We start from the raw sequence: 13,243 nt of genomic DNA, 5'->3' as shown, positions 1-13,243 counted from the left end.
ACCTGATGATGACAGAACCTTGTCGAAACGTTGTACATTTGCTGTTATATTAAAAGTTTTTCTTCATTACCCATTCAAGCCGTCTCCAACCATTATAAGCTGAGCAATGTAGTACTATAAGTAGGAAATCAAATTTTATGTGCTTTGGATATTCACAATCAGGATATATTTTGAAGTATTTGAAAAGTAATTCTGTAGTTAGTTATTTCTTTGCAATTATAATATATAACATTACAAATATTTGCCACAGTTTGAGTAAGCAAACATTGTTACGCAAGACCAAAGCGCCATGTTTGTTGAATTGGGGAAGACGATCCCATAGTTCTATGCGGTCCAAACATTTCTCAATAGTGTAACCAAGGGTAAGGAAATCAAACGAATTACATAGGGACGGAAGTGATGTAGCAATGAATTATAGAACGAGCTTCAGTTTAGTAAAAAATTTTCACTGCGAGTGTGTATGTACAATAGCATAAGGTCGAGTAAAAAACAAACAAACATATATAGCGTTCTGAGTTTCCGAAAAAAGGAAGGAGGAGGTCTTTCTTTACGTGACTTCATTTTAAAATATTTGCACCCGTTTTTCACGATTGTTGCATGTTTTCATTTTCAACGGGTCCATGTTACACAGAAGTTTTTTTTTTTTCACTTTTTCATCAAAATGAAATAATTTATGACAAAAAAAAGGGGCAAAGTAAATCAACTATGTTCATCTCATTTTTTTTATTCTGAAGTCTTTATTTCTTTGAATGATCGAAAACGTTTATTCAAAAAAGGAGAAAATAGCCAAAAAAAAATTAGTGTGTGTGTGGGAGACGGGTGACAAAAAAAAAATTGGCGAAGACGCTAAACGTGTTATTTTTTTTTTTTTACTTGGCCTTAGTTATCCACATTTGTATATAGACACTGGATGATAATCATATCAATACTTGAAGTTGTTGAAGTTAAATAATGCATGTCTACACACCAGTTGCATTCATTTCTCTGTGCCATATCTATATAACTCTTAGTAGGTGATTTCGATGATTTTTTAAATAATGAAAAAAAAATCACACATGAAGGTTGACAAAATGACAGTGATTGGTGTCAAATTATTGCTTTACCTGGTAACCTGATGGTGATACTATGTGACACCTGTGTAAAGGCAAGATAAAGTGTAGTCCAAATATAGTCATTCAATTTCAAACTCATACATGTGGATTGATATTATATGGGTAAATGAAATTAGAATATTTAATAATGAAGTATGAAAGTATAGGAGAGATTTTGCAATCTCATTGGTTGTGAAGTTGAAATACTGTGATTGACAGATATGTAACAGTAGTAACCTCTACCTGTTCTATGTCATGTCATAATGTAATTGATACATCATTCATACCACTTTTATCATAGACTATTATCTCAAAATAAGGTTCTCCTAGATTTTATTACCAGTGTATATATAGTTTTTATCTTTTTTAATCTATTCTTACACACATTCTTTCACTCTAGCCACGCCCAGTGATATGACATAGCAACTGTTTGTTTCTGATTCATTATTTTTTGACATGAAGTTAGTTTGATTCAGGCAGACATATCTGTATCGGTTTATGCATTATGTAATCTGCACCACCAAATTTATTGTATGGCTTTGTTTCTACAAATTCAATGGCTAAATAATTTTTAATTAATTTAAAGTTTTGTTTGTGTGTTTTCAAGTAGCAAATGCTTCTGGATCCAATAAGTCATGCAAATTCAGTGTGTATTAGTACTGTAGACATTTTATAGTTGTTTGGTGTACGTTAATTAGTATTTTGTTTACATAGGACTTGTATATTTGTGACTTTGCATTCACATACTTTTGTGGCTGGAAACTATATATTTCTTTGGGACCCTCCTACTATTAGTATTACAAGCTATATATTGTACTTAAGTACTAGCAATATCATGGTTAATTGGGTGAGTTAAAATGTAAAAATAAAGTTGGGACAGGAAATATGTATGCAACCATATGATGTACGTTTCCTACTAATGTTAGTAATAGTAGTTATACTTTAACTAATGGTTGGTTCAGCAACAGATCTGTAGTGTGTGGTATAGCATAGGTATGAATCAGTGGAATGAATATTATAAAACATAGCACAAGTTCTGAAATTATAAAAGCAATACATAGAACATAAATAGTGTTCAAGTCTTAATAACTGATGTGGTTGTTATCCATGGACGTTGGCATGAATGTACATTTTGTAATTTGATGGATTAAAATAAAACTAAAGGGGTTGAAGTTTGATAGGCTGTAACTGTCAATGATCAGACATCCTCTATGATAGTCTTGAGAATGAAGGTTAACAAATTTATTTCCCTGTCATATTTTGGCATCATGCATAATAAAAATAGGTGCTTTTGTGTGCCATGGTGTTGTGAAAATATAAATTGAAACTATTTATTAATAATCAATTAATTAAAATCTGATTATTATGTGGCAGTATGTAAATAAGTTAAAGGTCTGCTTTAAAGTACAATTATAATTGTGTAAATAATAAAATGTTGGACAAAAATACTACATACTGTAATTAAAGTAAAATTTATTACACAAATTTCAGGTTTGATTACTGAAGTATTATTTCACTTTTGTTTGAAGAATTTATATGGCACTCAAAAAGACAAAGGTGCAACCTGTAGTATGTTTTTATTGTTTACTTGTAGAGTACAAACTTATAAATTGGTTTATCATCTTGGTACCCTTTTCAAAACTTCATTAATAATGGTTGATTCATGAATTGTCACTCGCATATAAAAATTATCATGAAAGCAAGTACTACTTTTCAAATCATAATACTATTTCAGTATGGCATGTACATAAATTTGTTGTATTTTTCTTTTCTAAAGAAATATTTTATCTGTTAGGTACACAGCAGAATACTCAATAGAAGTCATAAGTCTGCTTTAATTTTTTTCCTATTTGTTGATTTTGAGAAGAATCTTTTTAATATGAATTATAGAAAATATAGACTTCAAAGGGTACTAAAAACTTCTCAAGCTCTGGATATAGTTGAAACAATAAATACAGAATTCATTTGTTAAAGATAAGATTTTTATTTTAAGATCCCTGTGGACAGTAGAAGAAAAGGTCATATATTTTAAGGTTTGGAAAAGTCGGACACATCTATTTGGACAGTTTTTTCTTCAATAGGATGGTAAATCAGTGGAACAAATTGCCATTTAGAATGATAGGTTGTAGCTTGAGAGATGTTTGGAAACAAGGTTGATAAATGGCTGGATTTGATGATTACTTTATTATTTGCTGAGGGAGGTTAGAAGTCAAGACAAACATGTTGACCAGTTTTCCTGCCAGAAGACAATGTTAGACTGTAGAGGATGCATGAATGTGTTGAAACTAATGTTGAAGAAATCAAAATTGCAATATTTCAGTTACTTGTATAGTTAGAATGATCTAATAATTTTGATTAGTTGATTATTTTACATGACATTCATCAGTGCTTTTCGGTAATCAAGTGCCCAGCACTAAAACTTGCACAAGTAATAATGACCTACTATCAAACTGTCAAGTTAGCTCCTCCCATTTACAATGTTTTTTAAAGGTTTGTTACCCTTGGGGATACTAATTTTTTCATCTTTTTCCTAATCACTTTTTACCCATCCAGAATAGGTGGCTGAGAGATTTTTTACCATGTCATTGTAAAGTAATGCCCAACAAAATTGAAATGAAACATTACCCGAAGTTTGCATACTTCAACTGTGATAACCAGTTGACATTTCTGAAGATCAGTTTTTTTTTTTTGCATGATATTTCATTATAAATGCCACTACACATTTATTTAATTTCTCAGTTACAAATATTGGATGTCTATATAACAATGTTTTGAGACAACATGGGACCTATTGGTCTATCTCAGCTGTTCCATTCTCTAAACTAAATTGAAAATAATTAAAAAGGAAAATCTTAAATCCAGCTCTTATCATTCATATACTTAACAAGCTTTTTCTTAAATTTACTGCCTCCACAACATCTGAAAGCAACCCATTCCAAAGGCCAACCACCCTGTGAGAGAAATGAAACTGTCTTAGCTGAAGATGACTGGTACCCTGCCAAAATTTATAGTTGTGTCCCCTAGTCCTACTATTCTCAATGTTAAATATGAAAAACAAAGATGATGTATCAACAATATCAATTCCCTTTACAATCTTAAACACCTCAATCAGATCCCCCCTAACTCTTCTTTTTTTCAAGAGAAAACAATTTGAGAGATTTCAGCCTCTCTTCATGACAACCCCTCCATCCCAGTAACCCTTCTCTGAACCCTTTCTAACAATACAGTGTCTTTCCTAAGGTAAGTAGTCTGTCATTATATAAAAGACTGTTTGGTTTGAATATTAGTGATTGATTTGTATTTGTGAGTGAATATTTTATTATTTTTGAGTTTTGTTATAGTAAGAGTAAAAAGCAGACAATTGTAGAAAGTTTTGTTAATAAGTAATTGGAGTCAAGAATATAGAAAGTGGCCAGATTACTATGTAATAAAGATATAAATAGCGTGAGATGGCCAGGAAGTATTAGACAGATAAAAGCAAAGAGAATATAGTTGGTGTGAAGTTAAGTAATGTAAAAGTGATAGGCCTAACATTTAACAGTATAAAAAAAAAAGATAAGATGGATAATTTTATTCTGTCTAAGCATGGTTCTAAAGTAATTGAATCAGTCTGGGTACACTTTGACAAAATGAACATAGGATCTTCAGAAGACAAAACAAATTACAGTAACTTGTGCCACAACTGTAAGTGAATCACACACAGAATACTAGTACAATAGTAATATAGAGTAGATAGTTTGGTTTGTCAACTGAAATTCTAAAGTAATTGTATAGGCCAAAGTGGACTTTTGACAAGAAGCGAACTGTGTATAAATAGTGTTTATGATATGCCAATAATCTCTATGGTGTGAAGACTTTGTTGTACATACGTTTAATTGTTCCGAATATATATATATATATATATATATATATATTTATTATTTGAAGACAAGTAAAGTGTATGCTGTTTATTCATCATTGCATTTATTGCTAACAAGACACAGACATCTACTTTAGAAGAATCCTAAGCCAAACAACAATATAGTATATATATATGTATATTATTTTTAAAATCTGACCCAAGACTCAACACAATATTCCAAATGTGGCCTAACCAGTGACCTGTAAAAGGAAATTATAACCTCTTTAGACTTGTATTCAATAATTCTGTGGGTACAACCTAAAATCTTATTTGCCCTACCACTAGCAACAGCACACTGCTTGGATGGCTTTAGAGACTGAACAACTATTACATCAAGATCCTTTTACTTCCTAACACTATTAAGGTTATTCCAATTGAAATGATAGATAGGCAACATGCAAAAAGAAAAAAAAAGGCAAAAGAGAAACATTGCTTTACAAACCTTAAAACTTGATTTAAAAAAAAATTATATTTTACGTATTAAGAAAGCATTATAATGTTTACTGATAATCTGCCAAATTTTGTTGACATTTGCTTAATAGTGTAAAAGTTGTACCATGAAAACTGTAGCAAGCACAAAATGGTTATGAGGTCGGTCCCAGGGACCGAGCCTGTGCTGAAAGAGTTAATATCATCTGCAAATTTAAGTAATTTATCGACTATTTCTTCATCTATATCCACTAATAGAAACCCAAATTGATTCAATCTCTTTGCTATTTTCTTTCATGTCCTCAACTTCAACAGAATATAACTCGCATTTTACATATAAAGCCACTCCTCCCCCTCTGTTTAATGCTCTATCCATATTATATAGCCTGTAACCCTGTGTTTCAAAGAAATTTATGTCATAAAAGCATGTACGTTTAACCATGTTTCAGTTATTCTCATTATATCAAAATCCTCCATTTCTACCAGTGCTCTGAAGTCATCTATTTTATTTCCTATAATTCTAGCATTACAATAATAACAATTACGTCTGCCCTTATAACTACTTCTATACTCATTTTCTGTGCTAAACTTTTTTTCTGTCTCTTATTCTTTTTGCATTTTGTTTTTCCTGTCCCTCACCACTTACAGCTGAGTTAATCGCCTTAGCAAACAAGCCAGCCCCTACTATATTTAAATGTAAATCATCCATTTCTAAAAGCTCCCTTCTTCCACTGAACTGATCCCACAAGTCCAACCAGCCAATTTGCTCATACAAACCTAAGCCTAGCATTTAGCCCTAGTGACCTACTTATAACTTCATCCCCACAGTTAATTCTGGGCAGTATCCCTGACAAAATTAATTTACTGTCTTTTTCTTTAAATGCCTTTATCAACCCCTTGAACTTATTAATTAGCTCCTCTGACCTATCTTTCCCTACATCATTACTGGTACATGCACCACAAAACTACATCTGTTAGCCCTCTTTATTATATCTCCTGCTCTGTCAGTATATCATCCATCTGTGCCCCTAGTTAACATAATCTGATTCTTTTCTCCCTATTTACCACACAAACTATTCTATCCACATGCCTTGTCAAGGAATCACCTATATCCTCCACATCTTTCTCTGACCCCTTTGTTTTTCTTTCCCTCCAATAGTTCCTCATCTGCAGAAGTCAAGGGCTGAAATTTGTTGTACAAAATAGTTCAAAAATATCGTATTACTGTGCAAATAACATTACTAGTTTAGGCCAATTAAAATTATAGTACTGGAGTTGTAGCAGCTACCAAGGTCATATGAAATTACCTGTGAGCTTGTCCTGTGTAAACAAATAACATCTGATTGTATGAACACTGTCATTACAGACTTGTTGGGTGGGCTTACAAGCCCTTGCAAAATCCATTTTCCAGGTGCTAACGATCATCAGTGCAATAGTACCCATCAAACATGAAGGCTTGTTATAAAACATATGATTACTTGTAAAAATTAAGCCATTTATTTGGGAAGGGAAACATTTCTAAAGGCCTGGAATGACAAGGGCATCCTGTAAATCAAGGAGCAACTTTCTTTCAGGTTTGGGTGGTAGTGAGATATGCTATATGTAAGAATCAACAGTTTTTCTGTTCATTCTTATGTAATATTACTTGTAACTTGAAATTTAGACTACAGTAACAGGTATTATCTCATTATTTTCTTCAATTATTTTACTGTCAATTCTGTATGCTATTACATAACATGCCCATAAACAAATATGGGCTTAATGATATAGTGACCTAACCCACTTTGTTGAAAGATGTTTTGCAGTGAAATATTAGTTAAAACTAATATGAATAGATAGTAATTATCTCCACCATACTTATAAAAGCTGTCTTTGTACTGCTTTTATAAATCAAACACAACTGTTAACAAAAACCATCCCAAGTAAATCTCTAAGCTCTTTCTGGGATGTAGTACCATAAGTTTTATATTTCAGGTGGGAATTTTTTTAATCAAAAAAGAAACTGTTAAAATAGTTATTTCAACAAATGAGGGAAACTAGTAAAATATAATTTATTACATTTATGTAGCATAAGAAAATAGAATATATAATAAAAACAGTATTATTTCTGTTGATATTTCAACTGTTACTTCATTATATTTCAGGGTTCTATGGTAGACCATGGACAGCAGAACAGAGAAGAGATTTGTTTGAGAAGTAAGTTCTTTATTTCAGTGATAATACGTATTATATGTAAAACTGTTCATTTTGCAGTTATGAAAAACAACTGGTATTCCTGAGAGTTAATAATAAATGCTTTATGGACCTGTTTTTTTTTAACTTTGGCCTGTGACTTGTTTTGCAACTTTGAATTAAATCTTCATAAAATAGGCCTGAAAATAGTTTTTTTTGTTTAGTCATATACTACCACTACAACTTTAAATCATAGTTTAATAGAATTGTTTTTTTATATAATATACACTTTAATTGTAAATAAAAACATAATACAGAATGAGAAAAAAGTAGGATTTTGTAATATGTTATACATCATTAAAAATGGAAGCTCCTTTAAATGCTTTTCTGTGTAAGTCATTGTGTTACATTCAAAATTTAAACACCTTTACTATCAATGTATGCTAATGAAGTTAATATAATAATGTGTGTTGTGATTTGAAGTTTTATTTTATTCAAGCTTTAAGTCCTTTATTACAAAATAAACCTTTAAAAATTTGACTGTTCTTCTGTGGTAAAATAGGTTCAAAATATATACACTGATATAGTCATCTAGAATATATCAACCTAATAACCTGAGCAAAGCTAGGTACTTTGCTAGTATTTACATAATTTTAACAAGTTTTTGCTTTAACAGGATGAAAAGATGGGGAATGAACACCTACATGTATGCTCCAAAAGATGATTTTAAACATAGAGCTTACTGGAGAGAACTATATACTGTAGAAGAAGCAGGTAAATATTTTCACTAGATAATTTAGTTTATAAGATACTTTGTTTACTGAGCTTGATAATTTTTATTTGTTTTTGTATTCTGTAGTAGTACAAATATAACAGTATTTGTTTGAATTAATCATCACCTAAGCATTTTATAAAGTTTTATTAGTTTTTGCATCCTGTGAAATGAATGCATGTACTCTTCTCTAAGGCCAATTATCCTTCACCCTTTAACTGCGATCTACTTACATTGTAAGTAGGTATACAACATTTGTGAAAGTTCTTTATAAAAATGAAACTAGTTGATAAAATAGTTTTAAATTTGACTTGAATGGTCCTAAGATTATGTACTTTAAAAAATATATATTTAATTATGATTTTTTATACTATTTATAATAAAACATTCATTATTTAATCTGAATAGCTTACATGCCATGTGATTTTTATTTTGAGTATAAAAAATACTATTTCTTATCTCACAGTTTCCACATTTTATTTGCATAATCTCTAGAACCTCCTAAATGAATATCAAAAGTTTTTTAAGGTAAATGTTTATATTTTGTTTTCCATTTTCTCTATTATATCATTAACTCCAGATATCATCATCAACGTACAGTGCAATAAAATGTTTAAAATTAAGAAATGGAAGTAAGTATATACCTTTTTCAATTTTTGAAGAATAGTTTTAAATTATTTTTGTCATGCATAATTTCACGTCTTTATGTTTTCACTTGTCGTTTATTTTTAATTTTCCTATCTAATTCTTTGTCAGTTATTCATTATCCCAAGATCCACAACATGTCTTATGCGGTGCTTTGTTGTTATGGGACGAGCCTCGTGCACAAATTCCAAACACACACACACACACACAAATGATGCTATCTTGCTTAGACATTTTGGTAAGCCAAACTACAACAAGTTAAACATTTCAAATATGTATTTTAAAACACAAATAATACATAATTAATTAAGATATAAATCTAAAACCTAAATGCAATTTAACTGTTTAGCAAACTATTACATACAAGGCGAGAAACACTTGCCAAACAATACATACCCCTCGAGAACAATGAACTAAGTGAAGGGTGATATAGATGTGGGACGTTGTGGGCTTGAACACCTACACCTTGCTCTTCTAGCTTGTACTTTTTTTTTGATGATTTTATTTTTCTTAATGAATTTCTTCACGTGAGATTGAGGATTGGAGATTAAGTCTGATAGACGGTGTATCCTCTACTTCCAAGTCCCCCGGTGGGACAGCAGTGAGTCTTCGAATTTATAATGCTAGAATCAGGGATTTGATTCCCCTCGGTGGACACAGCAGATAGCCTGTAACCTGGGGATTCTTTTAATTTATGCAGCATTTTTAATTTTGTTTGTTTTGGCTTGTTTTGTGTATTTCATATATATATATATATATATTGTGTGTGTGTGTGTTTGTATGTGTGTGAGATAACTGAAATATCACTAGTTTACAAAATGCTCGTATGCTAGTACTAAGAATAAGAAGAGTAGGATATTTTTATTTTGTTGGTGAGTTTTATTCTATTCTATATGGTAACATGAGCTGCTCGTGTGCTGGATGATTTACAACTTGTGTGACAGGATTATTAGTTAGACATGGTTCAAAAGTCAATAAAACAAAGCAAAAAATAAATAAATAAATAGATGTATACTGTTATAAGCTTTGACCCTGTTGCCCCAGGTATCCATTACTGCGCATATCAAGTTTTCAGTGTCTTACATTCAAAATTTTATTAAACTAATTTTTTGTGTTATACCAATTAGAATAGCATTAAATCTTAGCTAATAATCCATATCTTAATAGTATACAAGTTTTAAGTAAATTCTACAAGGCACTATTTTAAAAAAATCCTGAATTTCTACTCTTAGCATGTCATCATCCCTATTTTATCCACCACCCCCCAGTTTACTCTATAAAATCATTATTGCTCAGACTAACCATAATTTTTATAGTCTTCAATTTTGTTTGGTTACAGAGCTATCAAATAGAAAATCAGAACCCTCCTGCCACACCAACCTGTCGCATCCTCTCTTTCAGAATTCGTTGATTGTTCTCTTTTAAGTTTGATTATGTATTACCTATAACCAGTAGAAAGTTGAGGTTTTCATCTATCAAATGACATATTGTATAACATTATGTTCTGAACAGTTAGATGTCAGTTTGTCTTAGAGTACCAACATCATTCTCGTGGGAAAGTTAACAACTAGCTTGGATGAATTTATAATGACTCTTGTCCCATAGTTAGAAAGCAGAAAAATTTTGAGATGTAGGAGAATTTGTCTACTTTTTGAATGTTTAGTCTATATTCTTTGGTGCATTATTTAATTAAATAAAAGTTATTAAGTGCATTACTTTTTATTGTATAAAAAAAATTAGGGTTAGCTCTCTTCGAAAACCGACAACAAGAAAAAAAGATTGGTTAAGTATTTTATTTATTGTTTTCTATATTTACTCTTTATGTATAACTATAAAAGTAACTAAAATGTGAAAATGGGGATCCTTTTAGGTTTGTTAAGATTAGATTAGGTAAAATAAATAATAATATTATAATAATGTTTCACGAGTCACACACAAGCAGCTCGTGGGTAATGTAATTTGTTAGTATAATGTGAGCTGGACATTCCCCAAGTGATTTACAACTTATAATGGTGCAGATAGTAGTTATACATGGTTCAAATGACAATAAAACAATAAAATTTAATTATAACTAGATGTATACTGTTACAAACTTGGAGCTACTTAGGATAAATGAACGTAGTTTCATGTTACAGTTTGAAGTCATTCTAGAATGAAAAAAGGGGAATTTAGGTTTATTTCTATATTTTTTTGGTGGTTACGAGGGGTGGTCGAACTGACTGATCCTGTTTTGAGATAGAGAAATTAACAGATAAACAATAAAGTTTTATTGAAAAAAAACGTTTGAAATGCATTTAGAAGGTTTTAGGGATTACACAAAGAAAATTTGAGATTTTTGAGATGAGGAAAAGTATTTTTAATTTTAACGTGAAAATTACTTTGCGCACAGACTATTAAAACCAAATACTCAATATATTCATGGACAAATTTTTATTTTATTAAAAATACTTCACTAAAAGATATGATTTTTTATATGTCAAAGACTTGTAATATTAACTGAAAGACTACCAAATTTTGTGAAGATATACACACTATATTGAAAGTCAGAAGTATTAATTCTATAAAAACTAAATAAGTACAAAGAGGTCATGTGATTTGTCAAATTGACCGAGCTTGTGTTGAAAGAGTTATCTTTCAGTGCATCTGTTAAGTACATAAAGTTCAACCATGTCAATAAATTGCCTTGTGTTTTTTTGCATTTTCAAAATATAAATTAACAGTAGCTTTATTCCACAAACATGGATTTTAATTTTTCTGAAAATGAAAATAATAATAATAATGAATTTTTATGTGATCTAATAAGTAATGTTCTATGTTCCCAATATTTATCATGGTAGAAGTGATGCTTTATTAACTAACACTGAAGTAAGGTTCTATATCCTCACTATTGTGGGAGAAAGATTTTTTTGTAACCAGTATGACCAGTTTCACTTGTTTAAATATTTGAATTTTAGGTAATCACTAGCAGTTGTTTTTTTTATATATTCTACTTATTATGAAAGACATTTTACTGAAAAATATTATTGGTCAGTATCATTTAATGACTCATCTTTAACGATTAATAACCACATAGACAAATTCAGTTATTAAACCATTAGCTAGGCATTGTGGCCACTTGGTGTAAATGTTGCTGATAAGGTTCTGTCAAGTATTAAAAAATATGCATGTTCTATATAAAACTATAAAAGCAATGTTTATGATGCACTTTTGCCATGTACTATGAGAGATCATTATCAAGGTAATGTTTATTTTCAGAAAAATATCTAACAGAAAAAAATTTGTAATAACATTATAAAAGTAGAAACTTTTCTGTTTTACCACTTTTATTGGTTGCTCAGCCTAGCAAGTGTAGGCATATATTGGTATGTAAAATATCCAAGCTACTGGATATTTGCACAGTGATTGTTATCAAGTTGTTTGTTTAAGAATAAGATTCAGACATGTCTTTTGTAAATGTTAAAAGTCCACATTTTAGAGATATGTTTAGTTACAGATATGGCAACTTTAAAAATGCTACCTTGGTTTGGAAAATGTACATGAGAAATATACAGGTTGCTATCCTGTTTTCATTGTGTTTTTGGCTCATAACATTGTTAACTTAAAATTTATTCCAGTGCATGTTTTTTATCAGTTGTAAAGTTTTTAGTAGTACAGGATTTGCAATGAAAACTTGGTTATTTCCAGAATACCTAACAGGGCTTATCCAAGCTGCAAAGGAAAATGGTGTCATTTTTATTTATGCCTTATCTCCTGGACTGGATATAGGATACTCAAACCCGAAGGAAGTTGCTTGTCTGAAAAGGAAACTTGAACAGGTGATTGTGCATTTATAGTAAGAAATACATGATTAAACTTTTTTGCTTGTTTTGGTGGTCTGCTAACTTAAATATGCATTATTAATCTGAATCAGTATAAAAGTGTTACATGTCATTTTCTTTTTGAAATGTTTGTAGTTTATATTTATTTTTAATTAACATCATTGTTTGTAAATTTTCTTTAGTTTATTGGGTTGGTAAAATGTACCTTTATTTAACCCGATGACCACCAGCTACTATCTTTCTTAGTAGCCAATGCAAGTCTTGCTCTATTTCATTCCAACAATAAAACTAATGGATGAAATTGTTTGAAACTTCATAAGAACTTTCATAAATGCACGTAGTTTAAGAAACATAAAGCCTGTTACATTTGATAGATTTAGTTTTTTTGCATTATGATCTTTAATATCTTGGAAAA

General features: G+C 30.4%; 1 protein-coding gene across 2 annotated transcripts in view; it reads left to right on the top strand.

Annotated features, from left to right (window-relative positions):
• Positions 1-13,243, top strand: part of LOC106463687 (protein O-GlcNAcase-like) — a 38,258-nt gene that overhangs the window by 373 nt on the left and 24,642 nt on the right. For both annotated transcript variants that reach the window (XM_013923747.2, XM_013923746.2), the window contains exons 2-4: positions 7,566-7,617; positions 8,270-8,367; positions 12,695-12,825. In XM_013923747.2, coding sequence (XP_013779201.1) covers positions 8,271-8,367; positions 12,695-12,825 — 228 coding nt within the window. In that variant the 5' untranslated portion in view covers positions 7,566-7,617; position 8,270. The remainder of the gene's footprint in view (positions 1-7,565; positions 7,618-8,269; positions 8,368-12,694; positions 12,826-13,243) is intronic.

The sequence above is a fragment of the Limulus polyphemus genome, unplaced genomic scaffold, assembly GCF_000517525.1.
Source record: "Limulus polyphemus unplaced genomic scaffold, Limulus_polyphemus-2.1.2 Scaffold1461, whole genome shotgun sequence".
Lineage (NCBI taxonomy): Eukaryota > Metazoa > Arthropoda > Merostomata > Xiphosura > Limulidae > Limulus > Limulus polyphemus.
Note: the sequence above shows the minus strand (reverse complement) of the source record. Positions and strands in the feature narration are given on the sequence as shown.